At 41.3% G+C, this 22286-nt stretch overlaps 1 protein-coding gene across 1 annotated transcript; it reads left to right on the forward strand.

Moving 5' to 3' along the window:
- The first annotated feature begins 394 nt into the window (after positions 1–394).
- On the forward strand, positions 395–21243 carry LOC136448116 (probable ATP-dependent RNA helicase DHX37). Its single transcript, XM_066447259.1, has 15 exons — positions 395–528; positions 2078–2196; positions 4006–4175; positions 4430–4984; positions 5266–5389; positions 6115–6735; positions 7770–7901; positions 8354–8628; positions 10397–10585; positions 12053–12157; positions 13941–14096; positions 14982–15200; positions 15930–16043; positions 18084–18499; positions 19793–21243. The coding sequence occupies exons 2-15, from the start codon at positions 2097–2099 to the stop codon at positions 20076–20078; spliced, it is 3462 nt and encodes a 1153-aa protein (XP_066303356.1). The 5' UTR covers positions 395–528; positions 2078–2096; the 3' UTR covers positions 20079–21243.
- Positions 21244–22286: the final 1043 nt, after the last annotated feature.

Here is a 22286-nt window from a genome sequence, read left to right on the forward strand (position 1 = left end):
GGGACGTTATGTGAATGTAAACATCGTTGAATCAAATTATGCTAATAAGGGCCTCGTTTGCATAATTAATGAAAAATATTAGCATAACCTTCTTTGTTGAGCTCATAATTTGTTTAGCTCATACTTTGGACATGTTATATTTTAAGACAATCAACTGGTATGATTTATAATTGACGAGAAACACTCCTAATACATCAGTCATAAAGGTTAAAATCATTTGGCGAAGGTATGAGGTCGTGGAACTCTAGTTGTATCTCAATCTGTTTTTCACATTAATATCAGCGACTGAGTTGACTTCAAATTGACCACACGCATGACCACACAAGGACACCAAGGACATCCCATATTAACGTCCTTGCTGTAATTTTGTTCGTGCTCCCACAGGGACAAATGGAATATCCCTATATGTCAAAGGTCATCCAACATGGTAGCCAGCCGTTTGGGTGTGAAAGCAGTCATTGTGTGAGAAAGACTTACTCCTGGGTTTGAAACTAAACCCTTCTCACTACCAACTTTGTACATATCGACGTGAGTATATTTTACTCCTTTGAAACAGAGGGTTTGAAGCCTGATATAAACTGCCTACACTGGAGGTTAGGCATTTTTAAATATGTTGTGGGGTGGGGGGCATGTTGACATGAACACCATGTGGCCAAAAAACGGTAGTGTGTCATACCAAGGAGGTTTAAAACCTCCTTGGTCATACTGTAAACTGTATTATATTCATCGTACATCGTCGTTTTATTTATTACGTACATCGTCAAACTTGCCTTAACTGAACTTCTTTGTCGAGCAAATGCAGCTACTAGTATGGTGCATTCATTTTGTTGTTGGTGTTGTTTAACGTTAACATTAACATGATTAATGACCCGCCCTCGAGGTCTATATGGTGTGATCAAGGAGGTGGTGTGATATGTTAGTATAATCACTCAGTGTGCAAAATACTTTTGATTTCTTGAAATCATATTTTGTAAGTACATAGTATTACATAGCCTTCTAGTTTTTACAATATTATTAGAGTCCATTCCAACTCACTGCAAAGGTTGTTATAACATAATTTTGAAATATTTTCAATTTATTGGAATTATTTGTGTAAGAGATTTGATACTTTTGAAATGTTTTGAATGTAATTTCAACTTTAAAATATTTCTAAAGTTTTCTAAAACTTAAGAAATATTCATGATGTAGAATATGATATTTGCAACAGTTTCTAAATACTGCTAACAGCATTCTACCATTATTTAAATTTTTTTACAATTTCTTACCATTCTTTACCATTATTTGTAACATCTACAGAAATAGGTCAGAGGGCTGGGAAGAAAGCAATTCACACAGCATTGCGAAGTATAGGGAAGAATGCTTTCCTCAAAGGACCAAGTAGTGTCCTGCAGTGAAGTCTAAAGATGTACAAAAGCAGACAGAAGGGCCAGATTAGCACCTACTTGGGGGCAATCATCATTCTACCATTGTTAAAGACCCCAGTAAAACTATATAAATACAGGATAATGTAAACTATGGGCTTCAGTATGCATCTGGCAGCCGTACAGTGCACATCAGTGGAGGTCTGGCTGAGAGGGTTTACCATGTACAACTACAAGTTACTCTTCAAGTTATGTTTCAAATCTATAGACAACAGATAAGAATTTGAAGTATGTCTACACATAAAGAAGTTAGCTTGAAGGACAGTTAGCCAAGGAATATAGGCAACACTGGCTTACGATTTAGTTTCAGACATTGGCTAGCAGTTATATGTACTGTTCTACAGAGCTTACTTTACTTACACAACTTACTTTTTCTATTGCGTTGACCCAAAAATTGACCTGGAACATCAGCAATTATCCCATAGGAACCAATACTTAATGGATGATTCCCATCATGTATCACACTTCATGGGTCTTCATGAAGGGACACTACTAGTACTCAATTCCTAGATTATAAATGGTTCATTTATTTGTTCAACTGTGAATAATTTTGACAAATTGGTTGATTTTGTCTTCAAAAAGATGTTTTTTTTTACAAAATAACATCCGCTTCTGGGGGTGCATTTAACTTGAGTTTTCTCTGAACATGTTTCCAGGACTGTAGTGTAATCAACAATGGGTCGGTTGAAGAAAAGACACAACTGGAGGGCACGTCAAGGAGCGGAAATTAAGATCGACAACACTGACACTGAGGGCATCCAGATTGAACTTAAGGGTAAGAGGGCAAATTTAAGATCACCATGGCTACTAGTGATGAGTAGGTATGTGGATATGATCTAGTTTTTATCCTACGATGTCGTTGAAGCATCAAAGTATAATTTTTCCCCATACTAGTAGTTAATTAAATCGAAAATAGTGCAGTGCACAGAAACATGTTCATGTCACCATTGTTATTGACAACTGCACACCTAACTGTAACATAGGTTAGGGCTGTGAATGTTTGTTGTTTGGATGAGGGTGGGTGGTGTAGAGGACTGCAAAACAAGGGGCTTTGACTTGAGGGCATGCCCCCCTGGGAAATTTGATACATTTCAACCCTATGAAATGGTGTTTCACACATTTTTCAGAAGTAAAATTGTTAATTCTAATGGTTAAATCTGTCATTTGAAGCTTATGAAAAATACGTTTTCATCAATTTCATGTCATGAAGTTTAGATTTTGGGACGGAAGGGCATTTTTGTTCTGACAATCAAATTTCCATCCCTGGACAGAGGGAAGTGAGCAGGTACTGGTACAGAAATTTAGAACTTTAGGTGCAAGTCCAGACCTGTGCTAGTACATGTACCTGTACCTGAAAGATTTGTCAGTTTGTAAGTAATCTATGATGATGACAAATACTGCAACATTTCATCTCATGTTTATTTTGACTTTAGCTAGTTTAGGTATGAAAAATTCTGATTCTCATGCATGCAGAGAACAAAAAAAAATGTTTGCAAGAGATCTAAGAATCTGCTGATTTCAACATCCATACAATCTTATTTAGCTTTAGTCTTTTCCCTGTCATAAATTTTATATTTATCAGCAGAATGGCATTGCAGCCACAAAATTGTGTCTACTTGAGTGTGATTTTATTGAGGTACAGCACCAAGTAAAAGTACAAAGATTTCCATGGCATTGCACAAGTAGCCAATACATGTTACTGACAAGATGTAAATCACATACCATACAAATTGAACTACTAGAATAGTACATTGTAACTTGAACATGTACTGATGTTTGAAATTCTTGTTTGCTTGTAAACTATAAGGGAATGTCACCCTCACTCAACTTTTATAAAGATTAGAATGTATAATTTTGCCCCTAATACTTTTGTTTAGACAATATTCAAGATTCTTTCCATCTAGATGAAGATACCTGATGTAGATGATTCAAGATCTAGATTTGTAGATAGATATGTCTGAACCAAAAATAACAGAAATTGTAAAAACGAGAAGCAATAGAAATGATAAAGCTTCTGTTGCCTTGTCCTGTTTGAAAATATAACAGTAGGGATGAATGAGTTTTTTGTTTCTGGGGAAAGTTTCTTACAAAAGATTTTTTTGTCTCTTGCCATAGTGTGAAGGTTTGAAACCTGCTTGGGTTCAATTGTCAGTTGGGTTGTGTGCATTCTTTAAGATAAAGATGAGTACATAAAGCTGGTGGCCCAGTGTATGGAGACACTTAGGGCAATAAAGCCTCTGGCTGCAAACCTCTGCACACAAAAGAACCCAACACACATATCAAGAAGACTAGGGGTGACCTAGAGTGGTTGGCTAAAATTTCAGGCCATAGCAAAGCCAAAGTGCACTAGTAGTAGTATACTTACCCGGTAGTCTAGACTCAAGCTACTTCAAAAAGCATCATGCTTCACATCAGTTTAAGATGACTGCTTTACTATTGCCTTACTATGGTCAAACTTTTGTGAAACACCTTATCAAACATGCAAAGCAATTATTAAAAGTTATTAACATGGCTGAATATGATGGGCTCATACTTTAAAGCATCTGTATTTGTAGATAACCAATGAAAAATGTATCTCCTCCAGACAGAGAAGCTGTGTCAGGGATTGATGCCTGTAATGCCCTGGTGCTGCCGTCTCAGAAGAGAAAGGTGAAAAAGGTGGAGAAGTCAAAACTGCCCCAGCAGAAACCGCTTAGCAAGAAACAGAAGAAATTGCTTCAGAGGAAGATTGAGCAAAAGGAAAAGAAAGCAAAGGTAGGGATTTTTTTCTTTATTTTCAGTAGTTTCCTTTATGCATGTAGCCCAATAAGTATTTGTAGAGTTAGTCTGATTTCAGCATGAGATTTAAAGAAGAAGTTGTAGACACTCCTCTTGGATCTTTCAGTTTATGCTTTTGTCCACAGCTGAATAGAAATAGACAACAAGTGTTAGCTGTGCTGTTCACCCATCCAACTTTCAGCAATCAGTGATGCCTTACAGCACTATACCTTTGCTTCTCTTACTTGCAGAGAGCAGACTTACTGGACTCTTTGTCTCACGTTCAAGTTCCCTCTGAGGAGTTAAAACTCCTCCAGTCCACCCAGACCATACATGGAAAGCTCACAAAACGACCTCACCCTGACACTGATACCTCAGCGATGGGGTCATGTAAGGTCAACAGCATCAGTGGCAGCAAGAAGAAGAAGATGGCAGAGGAGGTTGAAGAGAAAAGTGAAAGCTCCAGTAGCGACAGTGACCTTGAGAGTGACGATGAAACAGAAATCTGTATTGAAAACAGCAAAGAAACTAAGAACGTTCATGATACTTCGAGCTTCGAGGGGGAGCAAGTAAAAAAGGCAGGTAGTGATAGTGTCGAATGTGATGGAAAAACTGCGGAAGAATGTGATACAGAAGAAAAGGGAAGTGATGTAGAAACAAGTGCACAAAGGAAGAAGAGTCAGAAGGCACAGTCAACTGGAAGGAGAGAGAGGAAAGACAGCACCCCTGCAGTGTATGTCCCTGTAGAGAGAAGACCTGACATCCAAGAGTCCCGACTTCAGCTGCCCATCTTGGCTGAAGAACAGGTAAACTGTACTGATGTCTCCCTGAATTATTTTATCAGGTTTGTAAATCACTACAGTAATCTACAGTAATCAGTCATCTAACTGTCTGGCTTCTTTGTACATATCCAAAAACAATTACAGGGCAGTAGCAGGGTTGGACAAGTCCATTGGCCCGATTACCCTTGATTTGAAATTTCACAGTGTCACAAAACTGAGGTACCACAAATTTAGAGTTAGATATACTGTGTTGTAAAATTCTGAGGCTTCCTGCATGTGAGTGTTACTGTTGTTGCTTGTTGCAGGTTTTGATGGAAGCGATCAGGGAGAACCCAGTAGTGGTTGTGTGTGGAGAGACAGGCAGTGGGAAAACTACACAGATTCCACAGTTCCTGTATGAAGCTGGATATGGAAGGGATGCCATGATTGGTGGGTTTGTTACTATCCTTGAATTGTAAGCCAATCTCCCGCACTCTTACAGTATGTTATGGAGGCTACCACTTGACTCAAAATTCCAGTTGCATATGCACCCACAATCAGAGCTGTGCTGGGATTTTTACTGTGGGTGCACCTGGTAGTGCACCTGATAGTTCTGAAGGGATCCATACATGAAACTACCATTGGATACTAGTACACAGCATATTCTTGACATATATCTAAGTGTCGAAAAAATGATAAAACCTTCCTTTTATTACTTATGAAAAACAAGGAGGTTAAAATTAACCTCCTTGTTAAAATAAAAGTGAGCTATAGAATTTCAGATTCAAGCTCTGAAAAGGAGCTGTTATGTTTATGATTAGGTTTTGCTGCCAACATTTTTCTGTTCACCTAAATTTTCAAGCTCAGTACCATAATCTAACTCTACATAACATGCCTCTACTTGTTATGATATGTTATGCATTACCAGTAAGAGAGTCTTGCATTGCCTGGTGGTTCAGATGGTTGTGGCTCGTTCATTGTAATACACTTCTGTGGACCTCATGTGCACATCATATATATCAGCTTTTTCTCATTTTTTACCTGCGGTTGTTAGTAGATGTGCCCAACACAACGGAAAGAACACTAGACAGATGTCGATGGATTTAGTCTAAATGTGAATGAAGAAGATCCTCTTAAATGGATGTTTATGTTTAAAGACTATTTCCTCCCTACAGGCATCACAGAGCCTCGCCGTGTGGCAGCCGTCAGCATGTCCCATCGTGTTGCTGATGAAATGAACCTGTCGAGGCGTACTGTGTCATATCAGATACGTTACGAGGGTAACGTCACCCCAGAAACAAAGGTCAAGTTTATGACTGACGGTGTTTTACTGAAGGAAATGCAGAAAGACCTCCTTCTGTCCAAATACTCTGTTCTTGTGATAGATGAGGCTCATGAGAGAAGTGTGTACACAGACATTCTGATTGGTCTCCTCTCACGTGTGGTGCCCCTGAGGACCAAGAAGGGAAACCCCTTGAAGCTCGTCATCATGTCTGCCACTCTCCGTGTGGAGGACTTCACGCAGAACCAGAGGTTGTTTAAAATCCCCCCGCCTGTCATTAAAGTAGACACAAGACAATTCCCAGTGACTGTGCACTTCAACAAGCGCACTCCAGGGGAGGAGTATCTGCAGGAGACTTACAGGAAAGTCTGCAAAATCCACCACATGTTGCCTGCAGGAGGCATCCTGGTGTTCCTGACGGGGCAGGCAGAGGTGCACGCCCTGTGTAGGAAGCTGCAGAGAAGTTTCCCAACTGCAAGTGGTGCACTGGTGAAGAAAACTGCAGAGTCAAAAGGTAAACACTGTGAAAAGGATCTTTTCCCAAAGCTTCTTTTGTACAGATGATGATATACTATAATATGTGACCATGCAGTCATTATATTAGATTACCGGTAAGGCTAGTGTCAAATTATCTATTACATAACATTATATATACAACAAGTGATCGTTCCCAGTCATCATGTCAGCATATGACATACATGTATCATACCGTATTTCAAATTGAGATATAGAAAACATATGCGCAAATCGTGAAACGTTAGTGGTGGTTTTGTGTTCGCAGTAATGCAATGACCTCTCACTGCAAAGTGAACTATCTTGCATTGCATTAGCACAGTTGTTTCTAACACAGTAAATGCCTCCTTTCCCTCCTACACTGAAAGTCCCCATGAACTTTATATGAGTCACAGCATCTTGTTTGACAATTATTACTGACCAATACATTGATTGTACTTGTACCTTACCTTTAACTTTCCCTTCTACAAGGCTATTGTCAAATTCTCCATGGTGTAAAGGTTAAGAATTTAGACTTTTTTATAGCAAAATTGATACCACCGACAAATGATGATCGATCACAGGCAGCTCAGCTTTAGTATGCTGTAGTCATAGAGAGTTCTTGGTCGAAGGCATGAAACAATGTTATATAAAGTATACATACAGTGCATGATAACAATGTTAAGAGATGGAATAAGTGACTATTCCAATAAGAACTGCTACAGAAAGTGCCCCACTTTTTCTGCAATGAGTGGGTTTGAGGAAGTTAACAGGGTTGCAGTATTCGTCAGTAACATTTGTAAATTGTGGTGAGTTTTGGTGGCTTTTAGAGTTCTTTTCTTTCCTGATTGTTAGAGGGCAGTTAGAGATAAAATGTATTTTGTCTTCCACTACTTTTGACATACAGTCACAAATTCTAACAGGTAATTTCTTGTACTGCCCTTTCTCAATTTCAAGAGGTTTCGCACTAACCCTGATTTTAATGATTGCTGATCTTTGCTCTAATCCTGGTAAGGCCAAGGAGATACAAACTGATGTCCTGGTGATTTGTTCTAGAAACTAAGAAGTCAAAGAACGAAGCGAAGCTGCCGAAGATCGACCTGGACAACTACACCATGGAGGGGGAGGAGGACCAGGCAGATGATGGGATACTGGAGGAGGATATCGACCTGGAGACACACATTGTCGGTGAGATGCCTTCAGCCTTCATTTCAAAATCAACAAAAATTTATCATTCAAGGCACAGTCTGCCGTTATTGCACAAGTCAAGCAATAATTTGACCATATCTGCCTTTCCTTGGTGGTATCTAGTTAGTGTAACGGTAAGGGTGTTTAGCCCAGAACCCAGAGATTTGAATCCTCTGACATACCACTGATGCTGTGTCCTTAGGAAAGTCACTTGACACAACTTTCCTCATCACCAAGGTGTAAAATTGGCGCCTGACTTTGTTTGGGATATGTAAAAGGCGCTGGAAGGAGAGGGATTGGCTCCGCCGTCCAATACCGTGCACCAGACACAGTGGATAACAACCAGCTGCCACTAAGGCCTCATATTTATAAAGGCAATGGGATCACCTTTTATTTGCCTTGCCTTCATGCTACGCATTGTTCAGCTACAGTAACTCTTTGCCCTTCTCTAGGAGTTGATGATGATGATGATGACATGGATGACAGTGCTGCCACACCCACATCTGATGCAGACCTCCCCATGCACGTCCTCCCCCTGTACTCCCTCCTCCCCCCGGACAGACAGCAGCAGGTGTTCCTGCCTCCCCCACAAGGTTCCAGGCTTGTTGTCGTGGCAACCAATGTGGCCGAGACGTCCTTGACCATCCCACACATCAAGTATGTAGTGGACACTGGGAAGGTGAAGAAGCGCTTCTATGACAAGGTCACAGGTGCTTCTGCATTTCAGGTAGGATTTACCAGCAAATGGGCTTTATGTTATTAACCTTTCTGTATGTTGTGAAATCCTTGATGGTCCAGTAATTTTACTTCAAACACTCCCTGACCTAGAAAATGTTAACAAATGTTTGTGAAAGACCTTTTCCCAAGATGTAACGCATTGTTAGTGTGTAAAAAAAAAATGTGGATGGGAATCCCACAATAGATTTAAATTAAAGATAATAAAAATTGGTACTGCCTGGCCTTGGGTGGGCTTTTTATCACAATATATAACATCAATTACCATAATACCGCCACTAATCATAATACCGCCAAATCTAAAAAGCGATGAATTTTATGAAATGTACTGGCGCAGCAACAGTGATCTCCGAGGTATGCACACTTCAGACATCAAGGTGTTTAATACACTCTAAAAAAGGTCTCAATAACGAGGCATTCGAAGACAACGAGGTCAAATGTTTTCGATCCCTTATCATGGCAGGCTAGCGCGTCGTGGGAAGAACATATCACCACGCCATCGCACGCTGTTCGCTGGATTTGCATATAATAATCGCACATACTTCCAGCTCAAGACGATTATTTAAACAACAGCAAAATAAAGTGTTCCTTTTACTGGCCTTCAATTCGTGTTAAAGTGTGATCTGTTGTCAAGAACGGCTGTTTACTAGCCGTAACTGCGGTTGACCTGGCGCAAAATAGAACGTCGCCATTTTTATTGTTTTCGCCCGAGACTGGCTCCTCCCCCGTATTACGTAACAGGAAAATTCCCGCGAAAATCTCGGCGAAACCAATAGTTTGAAGGGGCGTGTGTAATTTCTACAAAGCACTGGGAAATGTTTTGCATCTACATGCATCACACTATATGCATGCTATTTACAGAGGAATTTATCATCAAGGAACAACAGTTTATAGTAGGATTATGAACCCTTCTACTGTTTGGTCCCAAACCGCTGTTCAAACAACTCCTGATTCACGCCCAGCGGCATAGTAGACCTGCCTTGTCAACTTTAACCCTCAAGATATGACTTACGAGGGGTGGTGGGCACGCAGGACTAGTTACGATCTTGATTTTTTGGATAAGACCAACAATTAATACGACCGTTACACTAGCAACGGACCCGCCATTATGTGAACTGAACCATAGTAGAACGCCAGACGTAACTTTTACGTGATAGCAGTTGTGACGGGCTACAGCAAATCAAAATTCGTAACAGTAACATCCGTTTTGGTGTGATTTTTTGTATCCCCAGACATCTTTGTATGTTTAGTGAACTCACAACCCCGAAAGAAAGGAACAACAGCTCGTTTATAAAGGTGACTAACAACAAGATAATTGCCGAGTTTCTTCCTGGCGGTATTATGGAACCCCCTTCCGTGCGCACGCCCGTTCTCGGTGCATTTCCGCAACATCTTACGATTGCGATATTACGTATTTAGCAGATCAAGAGAGACAAAAAAACATACACAGCATAAGTGGCAAAGGTAAGCTATAACATCGACATGTAACTGGGAAAAAATGATGAGTTGCTCCTTTGCTAAATTAGTATCACTTAAGAAATTGCAGTAAACGTGGCGGTATTATGGTAGTGGATGTTAGACCAGACCTGTTAAAGTATTTTCTTTTGTTAAAGTATAAAAGTTGATACCTATATTCATATCTGTATCTACCACCATTTGGCGTAACACGCCAGCCAATAAATAATGCATATATCCACAAAGTACAGCCAAAATGCTGATACTGTTAGTAGTCTTTCAATGTTTGCATTCTAAAACATCAGGTGACCTGGGTGTCCAAGGCGTCGGCAGACCAGCGTGCAGGCCGTGCGGGAAGAACAGAACCGGGACACTGCTACAGGCTCTACTCCTCCGCCGTGTTTGCAGACTTCCAGACCTTTTCGCCGCCAGAGATAGCGAGGCGTCCCGTGGAAGACTTAGTCTTACAGATGAAGGACATGAGCATTGACAAGGTCAGGACGTCTGGTTTCAAATAGAGCACGCAAAATTCATTGACAAGGTCAGGACGTCTGGTTTCAAATAGAGCACGCAAAAATCTTTCAAATACAGGTCCAAAACAGTGACTGTCAATTCCTACCATGAAAATGAAACTTCAGTGCTGGAAAAGATGAAAGCACTGCAAGGGGAATGAATCTTTGATCCTTCCTCCAGAGCAGGTTCTTAGCATGAGATCCACAATTCCAAACAATCAGTCTGATAACTGTTTCTGGGGGCACCCCCTAGTTTATTTTGGATCTCAATTGGAGTTTGCGCGTCACCCTCAAGTCTAGCGACTGTCTCTTCCAGGAAATACTTCTGAGCCAAAACAACTGTGTATGGGAATGAAAGATATCCCTCTGGCTACAAGAAAACCCGAGTTTCGGTTTCTTCAACCTCTGTAATTTTAGTAAATATTAGAGGGAAAAGGTATTTTCCCTTCAAAAATGAGGCACAACATTGGTCATTTTCGTGTGGAACTACACACATCACCAGATTTTTGACACGAAAATGACTGTTAGTGCCAGAAAAAGAAAACTCTGAAGTATAAGCAAGCCAATTATAAAGAAAATCCTACCACTGAGATTTTCATAATAACCCGACGCGCGAGCTAATGCAACACGGCCAACAGAACGCAACAAAGGTCAATCTGGGTCAAAGGGGCAGTTGACCTTCAACGTGGACGGTTATCCGGAAGTAAGGCTCGGGCAAAAATCAATTTTCACCAAAAGCACACCGATTCTTACGCTTTTCAGGCGTGTTGGTATTTAATGTCAGTTCGCAGCAAATTATGAGAAATGTGAACTCAAACCTCGACACTCGAAATCTTTTCGTCACTTTTTTGTCGTGCACTACCACGGACCCCTGTCGCAGAAGAACTGGTGCGTGCACTGTTCTGTCACCATTGAAGACACATGTTACTTTGTTGAATTGTTCAGGTTCAGGTTACCTAAACCTCTGTACCTTTACTTATTACCCATTCCAAAATTAATTCACTTTCTAACATGGTAGACAGCAGTAGAACAGTTTTGAATTGAGGTTGCTAACATTGTGTTGGAACAAAATTAAGGTCTGTAGCACAGATGCATGAACGTTTGAGTTTAAACAAGTCTCCAAGACAGTATTTATCTATGTATCTCATCTCAAGACAGTTGGGTTGCCCTTGCACTATGGAAAAGTTGATATCCAAGAGGACATGTTACATCCAGTCTGGTGGAGAAAAAACTGGACGACATTCAGTCAAACAAATAAAATCTGATACATATAATAATTATGTCAAAACAAAACTGTTGTCCATAGCTCAAAGTCTTAGCCGTTCCAAGTAGTAACTTATTATAAGTAGGTAAGTTTTTGTTGTAGACTGTTTTGATGAATCACGTATTCCATTGAAATGTTAAGTTCCAAATGTATGAGATGTTGATTTGATTGATGTGTTGTTCAAGGTGGTAAACTTCCCCTTCCCAACACCACCTGATGTGGAGGCAGTCAAGGCTGCAGAGCAGCTCTTAGTCCAGCTGGGGGCGCTGCAGCACACGGCAAAACCTAAGGTTTGTCTTACAATAAAGCTGTGTTGTGCAGTATGTATGATAAGCTGAATAAAACCTGTAACGTTTGATCCATGTACTCCTACTCTTATCAAAGCAAAGTGTGGTGGGTTCTTGAACATGCTCAAGGTGTGGCTTTCCTCAAGCACATGTGCAAAAACGTGCTCAAAAATGTGCTTGAGGTGCAGCTCTCCTCAAGTTACATCCCATCTGAGGTACTCATTTTCACCTGAGTAGGGTGAGGAAATATGTGTAGTGCCAGTGTTCTCGCCAGCGCCCGTCCTCCCGTCATTTGACGGGTTTTTGTCGCTCATGACGGACAAAATTTTTGCCCAACCCGTCATTTTTAATGGACAAAAATAGGTGTGTAAAGATATTTAGACAGAGTTTAGAATTTTGCAAAAACTCCAGAGGATCACCGGAAAATCGCGACGAGGGCGATCTAGATCATTTCTAATGCCCGCCGGCGACAACCCCAGCCACACAAAGAGCGCCGTGGTGGATACTAGAATTGGTGGCCGCCCTCCCCACAGTTTTGGCTGGTCGCATCGGGCTGACGTTTATTTCTGTTTTGTCCCTCTCGGTTCACCGTCAGTTATTGTTATGAAAGAAGCCTAAAAATTCAGAAATATTCCTATAGCTATCAGGCTTTCTGTAATCTGTAAAACATTATTAAAGTTTCAAGCCGCGGCGGCTGAGTTGAGTGCGCTTTCTTCCCGTAAGAAATGGTAAACAAGCGTCGATATTCTATTCCACCAATCACAGTGCGTCGTCTCCGTCGCGTCAAGAAATACCGACCAATGACATGCGAGTCTCGCTACTCGCGTGATTTCAGCTAAGCGTGAATTTGCGAGATGTTAGAGGAATGGCGGGGATCGCACGACGAAGCGGCTGTTTGAAGGCTTGAATCGACAACTTTTGAAGACATTCAGTGCAGTTACCGGAGAAATTAACCGTGGAAAACATGGGAGAAAAAAATGGACGTCTTTATGGCGTTCTTTCTCAAAGTAGGGTGTCAAATTTTTCATTATGTTCAATAAATACAGGGAGCATACGGGACAAGTGTTGAAAAATTTTAATTTTGCCGACTTATTCTGTGTGTTTATTTTTTGTAGGACGTAGATAAAGTTTTGTTGTGCTTGATTTTTTTCTTTGCCGATTGTATACAACACAGAAATGTAGCTTGTGTGTGAACATTCGATCTTACCGCGATGATCGACGGCACGCCTCCCCCCAAAATTAAGCCTGAAACCCTTGTGTAATTTGTCACCGAAAGAGATGTCATTAAACTAAGCTTATTCTACCAAGAAATTTGCCCCTCAAAATGCAGGAAATAGCGTTTCAGAGGGTCTAGATTCAAAAATTTTCCGGGGGAGATTACCCCCGGACCCCCCTAGGATGGTCACGCCTCCGGCGCGACGCCTCGCGCCTTCGGCGCTCGATATGTTCTTCCCGACAGGAAAATTGAAATGACGGGTAAAAATTTCAGGCTGGCGAGAACACTGTGTAGTGCCTTTCCCAGGGGCATTGGGCCCTAATAGGGAATTGATCCCAAACCTTCAGATTCTTAGTCAACAACCCTAATGACAAGACCACCTTATAAGGTTGTTCCAAATCTAGTCAAAACATTTCAAAAAGTTTAAAAACTTCTCAGCACTTGCTAAATATGTAATGTATCATTTCATTATAAAAAGGGCATGAGGCCTCTCAACAGCTTTATTTGACATGTTACGTTTGTTTACCTACATATTGGGATATTTGGTGATTACTGTTGTACGATCTCTAGAACCCTAAAGCAGCCCAGTCTCCCATGGTCACCCCCCTGGGACGTGCCATGGCGCGGTTCCCCGTGTCTCCCCGCTTCTCCAAGATGCTGGCGCTGGGCGAGCAGCACGGCCTGCTGCCATATGTCATCAGTATTGTAGCTGCCCTGACAGTCCAGGTACGAACCCACTTATGTGACATTGTATAGGTTTATAGACGGAGGTCATTCCTGCATGCAATGGCCTTTGGGCCTATCAAAACTCAATACTTTTGAGTTTTACACAACATGCCATGGAGTTTTGCATAGTCACTATCAGTTAGTTGAAAGTCATTTTGTTACCTTCGGCAAAAAGTTTATTCTGGCACTGTGGTAGATAGCTCTTGTGCTAAGGAAGACAAAACAGAAGTTTGGGCCTTCTAGCAGCTTCCTTTAGAGCTGCAATGGCATTTTAGTTGCAGACTTTGAAACAGGATGAGACATCAAGGGATGAGTAAATTTCCATGCTTTTTACTTTGATAAGGACCAATAAAGTGGAATGTAATTTTAACGTGATTTCCATAGACCATTTTCTTACTTATGTCAAGACCTGTAGACCATTTACTGATGATATTGCTTGGCAAAGGTATGACCTTGAACCTTGAAAGTATGTGGTCGTTGAACTCTTGTTCGTATTTGCTCTGTTATAAGTAGCCTGTGATCCATCCTATTCTAACTCAATCCACTTCCCATTCAAACATTTAACCATGGATTATTTTGGGTATCACATATATCTCAAAAGCAATGTGATGGGGATGGAACTTAAGAGTGCTTGTTCAAACCCTGTTACCATGCATGCTCTTGCAGAGGACTGGGGTCAGTCAGAATCAGTGCTCTTGCTTATATTTCAAGCAAATATTGAAATGCCAATCATTTGTCTTATTAATGGGTGACAGATATTCTGCAGGGAAGCTATCATAGGAAATAATAGGGGCTAGAATAGGATGGATACCAGACTACTATGTAGGTTCATGAGATTCTGGATTAGCAAAGTTCACATTAGAAGACCGGATGATGCCTTGACAGGAAATCTTCGTCCTGAGTGGTACACCTGCAGGAGGGCCGGAGGAACAGGCGGGGGTGAAGCACGCCCACAGCCGCATCGCCCAGCTGAAGAAGACGTGGGCGGGGCAGGGGCAGTCCCTGTTGCTAGGCGACATGATGGTGCTCCTGCGTGCTGTGGGAGCATGTGAGTTTGCAGGGTGCACCAGGAAGTTCTGTGAGGAGAATGGACTGAGATATAAGGTATATGTGACTTCATCCTGTATAATTAATGCAGAAACTTTTGCAGGGACTACTTCCCCATGAACTTAAAACCACTGCAAAAAATTCTGCCTGCACACCGCCCTGTCTAAGCGCTACATGCATATGTACATGTACATGTACATATTTGCACTGTTGCACAGTGCAGTATTTATTATGATATGTTGGAGGCATCTGTTACTACTAACAACTTAACGCACAATTGAACCCAGACTGGATTCAATAAGAATTTCAAGCCTAGTAAAAGGCTTCCTTCATTCCTCTGATGCAAATGGTGACAGTGACAGTTAATCACCACAGCACTACCAAAAAGGACTGTTCTGTCCTTGTGTACCACCCTTTCCGAGTTGCTGACTTACTGTAAAGACACCTGTGTTTCCATTACTGAAGCAGTATGGCACTAAAGCACTATTGCAAACACAAAACCACTGTGAACACTACATTTTCTCCTGACCACAAAATCAAATCCTTACATACTGAAATGTCTAATTTTACAATAACCCACATGTCCTGATTTTGTAGTGTTTAGAAGCAGTTTATCATTACATGTAAGTACCCAGTGCACGATTTGAAAGTCTATTTAACTTGTTTTGAACTGAAAAATATCCCCACACAAATCTGCTGCATGAAGTTTGTTGAGATTCCTTGTCCATTGTTGCTCAAATCTCAATACAGAAAACATCAACTTGAAATTGTTCCTATATGTTGCAGGCGATGACTGAGATTCGAAGCCTGCGTGCATTACTGACTAATGCCATCAACACAGTGTGTCCAGGAGCTAAGGTGTACGTAGACCCGAACATGAGACCCCCCACAGAGCTGCAGGTGAGAAACCTTGCCTGTTAAAAATTCAGGAAGAAGTTACAACACTGCACCACATTGCATACTGTAGATTCTTTAACATTTGCAGATTTAACTGTAACAGTACCATATCCAGGATTCTTAACAGGTATGAGTGCAGGTGAGGAGCACATCTACATGTATGTAAGCGTGCCCCATAGCACAATTCGACTGTGTGTGCACAGGAAACATGCTAGCTATGACTGCAGTCCCAGGGTGCCATATGGGGCCCTAGAACATACACTTTTGATTTTGATGCCGTCAAACTGTGCTGTGGGATCATGCATACTAACCTGGGGGGAGAGTACTAGCTAGGGGCTGTTGGCAAGTTACAATGTACATGTAAATCCCCTCTTGTTTCTAAAATGAGCATGTTGCCATGGTTTCCTTAAACCATAGATACATGTATAAAGAAGAAAGACTGAATGCGGCTGCAGGATGTTTCAACTACTGCAGCAGCAGAAAACAGTGGACTTCTACTACTACATGTATAAATTGTACATCTACATTGTATCAATCTGATTAAGTTGCTGTTCATCTATGGTATGAGCTGCTGCTCATCTGTGGTATGAGCTGCTGTTCATCTATGGTATGAGCTGCTATTAATCTGTGGTATGAGCTGTTGTTCATCTATGGTATGAGCTGCTGTATATCTATGGTAAGAGCTGGTGTTCATCTATGGTATGAGCTGCTGTTCATCTATGGTATGAGCTGCTGTTCATCTATGGTATGAGCTGCTGTTCATCTATGGTATGAGCTGCTGTTCATCTACATGTATGGTATGAGCTGCTGCTCATCTGTGGTATGAGCTGCTGTTCATCTATGGTATGAGCTGCTGTTCACCTGTGGTATGAGCTGCTGTTCACCTGTGGTATGAGCTGTTGTTCATCTATGGTATGAGCTGCTGCTCATCTGTGGCATGAGCTGCTGTTCATCTGTGGCATGAGCTGCTGTTCTTCTATGGTATGAGCTGCTGCTCATCTGTGGCACGAGCTGTTGTTCATCTATGGTATGAGCTGCTGTTCATCTGGGGCATGAGCTGCTGCTCATCTATGGTATGAGCTGCTGTTTCAACTACTGCAGCAGCAGAAAACAGTGGACTTCTACTACTACATGTATAGATTGTACATCTACATTGTATCAATCTGATTAAGTTGCTGTTCATCTATGGTATGAGCTGCTGCTCATCTGTGGTGTGAGCTGCTGTTCATCTATGGTATGAGCTGCTATTAATCTGTGGTATGAGCTGTTTTTCATCTATGGTATGAGCTGCTGTATATCTATGGTAAGAGCTGGTGTTCATCTATGGTATGAGCTGCTGTATATCTATGGTATGAGCTGCTGTTCATCTATGGTATGAGCTGCTGTTCATCTATGGTATGAGCTGCTGTTCATCTACATGTATGGTATGAGCTGCTGCTCATCTGTGGTATGAGCTGCTGTTCATCTATGGTATGAGCTGCTGTTCACCTGTGGTATGAGCTGCTGTTCATCTATGGTATGAGCTGTTGTTCATCTATGGTATGAGCTGCTGCTCATCTGTGGCATGAGCTGCTGTTCATCTGTGGCATGAGCTGCTGTTCTTCTATGGTATGAGCTGCTATTCATCTGTGGCATGAGCTGCTGTTCATCTGTGGCATGAGCTGTTGTTCATCTATGGTATGAGCTGCTGTTCATCTGGGGCATGAGCTGCTGCTCATCTATGGTATGAGCTGCTGTTCACCTGTGGTATGAGCTACTGTTCATCTATGATAGAGGACATAACCATCATGGCAAAATGCATATTTTAAAGAAGAGGTTATTTAACTCCTCAAGAGCCCCAGGCCTATATTGCTCCCATTACAGGGTTCAAAAGACTGCTGTGTAACAATATTGGTAGTTACAAGGTATTTACAAACTCTGACAAATGTGCAATTCTGATGGGCAACATAGCTTTTGGCATAGATGTTCCAGAAGCACTTCATTTAGATACACCAGGTTCTATTATAACATATTAATGAAATGTATCTTCCTTCCTTCCTTAAGGCAAAGCTACTGAGACAGATCGTACTATCAGGATTAGGAGACCGAATCGCCCGCCGTGTTCCCGCAGACCAAATCTCAGACAAGAGCCATAAGTTTGCATACCAGTCCACCTCCATGGAGGAGTATGTCTTCATCCATCCCTCCTCCGTACTGACCAAAACTCGCCCAGAGTACGTCATCTTTCATGAGATCATAGAGACAGGGAAACCCTACATGCACTGTGTGGCGGCCGTGGAGCAGGAATGGATCCCGTTACTGGTGCCCAACCTGTGCACGTTTTCTGAGCCAGTGAAAGATTTGCCACCGACATTTGACAATGACACAGGTCGGGTCAAATGTCACCGGACCAGCACATTCTCCAAACTGGGGTGGCAGATGCCCTCTGTGGCGGGGGACTATCCAGATGGACTGGACAGGTAACCATCCGCTATCAATTCTGCCTGTATACTGTTTGTAGTTACCTATTCACCTGTCAAGACAAATCTGTGGATAAAGTCCATAGTCCTGAGGCCTAGGAAAAAAAGTGCTGTGTTTGTGGTTACAGTCAAAAAGAAATCAAAGTCAGGACTCTCTTTTTTCCCCCTTTTCTTTTTAGATTTCAGCTGCTGAAGTGATCCAACAAATTCAGTGTAACATTGAAAATTGGAGTGCATCGGGAAACTGGTATTTTCAACTTCATATTGTAATTGTACTGTGCACAGATGCCGGTAACCATTGTACAAGTACAGTATAAGACTTAGAATATTGATAAACTGAACAAAGTACAATGTTTACTATCCATTCTTACATCAACTGCTCAAAGTCAAAGCCTTAACACAGTGTGGAATCAGTAAAGAAAATTTGCAAGACTACTTTGATTCAGTCTTGAATTTTCAGCACTGAGATGTCAGATAAAGAATTTTATGTCCCATGCTAGCAGACAACCCCAACAAAGGCTAAGGTCGGCAGGTAACCGGAAACACAGTTTCCTAGGCCTTATTGTAAAATAATGGGAAACATAGAAGACAAGCAGCCCAACACAAAGGTGACACCTGTGTGCTTGTCTATGGTGTAATGATGGTAAAGTCATGGCTTGGTCTCTATGATACCCAGAATTCCCTGTTTTTCCAGCATACAAAGGCATCCGTTATGGCTCCGGTTTGAAATTTAGAATGACCAGACCGTCAGGTAGTCCGTTAGAATAAGATGCAAATTGTAGGTTTTCTTGATAGTTTTGGCTCCAGTTTTTTTCGGTTATCGCTATAGCAATGTATAATCTTTTATATTTCCTGAAAAGCCGATCTTCGTAGCATTTTACAGTTAGCAGTTTTGGGCGTCCACAAAGCCTTCCTGGTACATGTATCAGTGCGCGATAACAGTGATGCGGCCTTGTTACCCAGATCGTGCGTTCTTTGTGCATTTTTCTTGCATGGGGGGACATTCTTTAACATTCAGTTTTTAAAATTTGGACTTTTAAGAATGGTTGAATACGAATGTTGGTGCCTGGGTCCTTGCATAGGGGGTCAAATTGTAAAAGATCCATTTCTAATTGGTCTGAGTTTGTAATAGTTCAGTGTTTGGCATGGTTATTTCAGAATGTTCCATTTTTGCATTTTTGGAACAGTCGATTTTTTTGCATGGGATGGAAAATGTTGGAAATATGCTGTATTTGCTTGCAGAAATGTTGCCTGTCTAGTTATTTCCTTCCCTTTCCTTTTTGATCTGAACAGATACAAATGGTTTGCAAAGTTCCTTCTGGAGGGAGCAGTTTTCCCGGAACTGGAGAAGATGACACCCCTCCTGCTGTCCCCCCCTGCCATCATGGTCAAACCCTGGGCCAATCTGCAGCCTCGCACACAGACACTCCTCAAGGCACTGGTGTCGTCAGGAGCAGACAGCAGAGACAGCCTCCAGAAGGCTTGGGAGAAGAACAACAAGTTTCTGCTGTCAGCGTTTGCAGAGTGGGTGCCGCAGAGTATATACCCCGACCTGACAGAGATGTGGCCCCCTGTATAGGATTATGATTTTTCCCATATTTCATCAAGGCTTGAAATACCCAACTGGAAAAATTTTCAGATTACAGAAGAAAATGTAAAAAACTTAAAGTTTGGCAAACTAAATGTAGAAGCAGTCGGGATCAGTATTATGACACATCAAAACAAAACAAGAGTCTGTAGGATACAATTCTCTGTTTTTATGGTGTGTTGTAACATGTACACATTGTGGCTAGGGTGTTTGTTACTTTCCTTTGCTATTCACCTGCTAGTTGAAAGATAGATGCATGGTTCTTGTGCAAAGTCATAGACCCTTTAGTAAGTAACTTCTGGGAATTACTATCCTGGTTTATTCTGTGAACGTACATGTGTTGACAGAGTATGGCAAGTCTACATGTTTTTTTCATGGAACGTACATGTATGCACACATCAACTTACCATACACTGACAAATCCAACATATATTTCATCTATGATATCGTATTAGGACTGATAATATTAGGCACCTTCTTCATTCACGCAAACTCACATCATATGTTCATCTTATGTTGTTAAGGTTTAAAAAGACAACGTGCATCACATGGGCGGGGCAGTATAACCCTGATGGTGCATAAGCACGTCAACTGATGATGGTGATGATGATACTCCTTTCAGTTATATCAAATGCCATTAAGAGAAACAATTCTGTATGTTGAGATGCATATTACTGTTACCACTGTTGATTGTTATGATTGTTAGTCATCTGACCATGTTACATGCTCACCCCTTCTGCCAGGGATAACACTGCTATGGACAGAGTGGCAAGTATTGAATGAAACATTTTGGCGATATTGCCTGTGTAGATAAATGCTATTGAGGAAGCTGTGACATCTATAATGTTATAGTTAAACTTATAGCTGAAATATTTTTTCTACTTTCATTTTGAAGTTATTAATCTGAACTATAAGAGATAGATAAGACAGGAGAGTATAGTGAATGTAACATGGCTGTTAATTAAAGATGTATCTTGTATTAAGAATTGCTGTATGTACATGTATGTCTGGACTGAATGGTATGATGAGGGACAATATAAGAGATCCACCTTTGGGTGGCTGGCGAGACCAGAACGGATCATATACAATTGGATGCAAATTTGTATGCACTACCTTGCGCAGTGGATGATGAATTACATTTTAAAGATTTTCTGTATGATTGACTCATTGATCATATCCCATGTTTTTCTCTTTCTGACAACATCTGTAATTTTGGCCGAGAAAGTTTTTTGATTGGTTTTGTCTTATGCCCAATTTTAATAATTGCGCAGTATTTTTGACATCGAAATTATGTTTTTTTCCTAAAAGTAACCAAAAATAGAGAGGCTGAAGAATTACTTCAAACCCAGTTATTATCCTTCCGAATCATTCCCTTGAAGATAATTCTGATATTTCTGAAAACAATAGAACCATACATGATATAATGAGCAGTTCGACGCTTGGCAGGATAAAATAACATATTTTTTCAGTGCATCACTTTCAGTATGGATACCTGGTCGCCTACTCATTTCAGATAACGAGAAATGTGAACTCAAACCTGGGCCCTCGCAATCTAGCCTGGATGCCAGACCCCCAAACTCTGAAATATCACACGATATATATTTTAGAGTCAAACTCTGAAATATCACACGATATATATTTTAGAGTCAAACTCTGAAATATCACACGATATATATTTTAGAGTTTGGGGGTCTGGCATCCAGGCTATCGCGATCCGGCTTTCGTCTCTTTTTGCCGTACACTTACACGGACCCTGTCGCGGAAGAACTGGGGTGTGCACCGTCAATTCATCTGGCAATTTTATTTCTTATGGTCAATCAGCCTCTTATAAGTCGCTGAGAACATTTCCTTGTCGTTCGGTAACATGCCACGGTCGACAGAGAAATGGAGGCATGTACAGTTGCAGTCCACGGTGACCCAAGGAGTACAAACATTCCACATCGCACTCACCAGAAAGAATCCACACACAAGACGGTCTACTGTAGGGTGCAAGAACCAAACCAGGAGACTATTGTACATTTTAGTTAGGTTTATGTTAAACGGCCTGTACCTAGCCCCTCGGGGCACGAATGTACAATAAAGGTCTTCATTCATTCATTGTAGATATCGCCCATATACGGGCGCCACTTCTGCTAAGGGGTTTCTAAAATCTTCGTGTGTTTGAGTATATATTCTGTTCAGATCGCCGTGAGCTTCACT

This window comes from Branchiostoma lanceolatum, chromosome 14 (assembly GCF_035083965.1).
Source record: "Branchiostoma lanceolatum isolate klBraLanc5 chromosome 14, klBraLanc5.hap2, whole genome shotgun sequence".
Classification (NCBI taxonomy): Eukaryota; Metazoa; Chordata; class Leptocardii; order Amphioxiformes; family Branchiostomatidae; genus Branchiostoma; species Branchiostoma lanceolatum.

Excerpts from the sequence above, each read along its gene's own strand:
- LOC136448116 (XM_066447259.1), top strand. The coding sequence starts at position 2,097 with ATGGGTCGGTTGAAGAAAAGACACAACTGGAGGGCACGTCAAGGAGCG. Across the intron at positions 5,390-6,114 it reads TGGAAGGGATGCCATGATTG|GCATCACAGAGCCTCGCCGT; the intron begins GTGGGTTTGTTA and ends TCCTCCCTACAG. Across the intron at positions 18,500-19,792 it reads TATCCAGATGGACTGGACAG|ATACAAATGGTTTGCAAAGT; the intron begins GTAACCATCCGC and ends TGATCTGAACAG.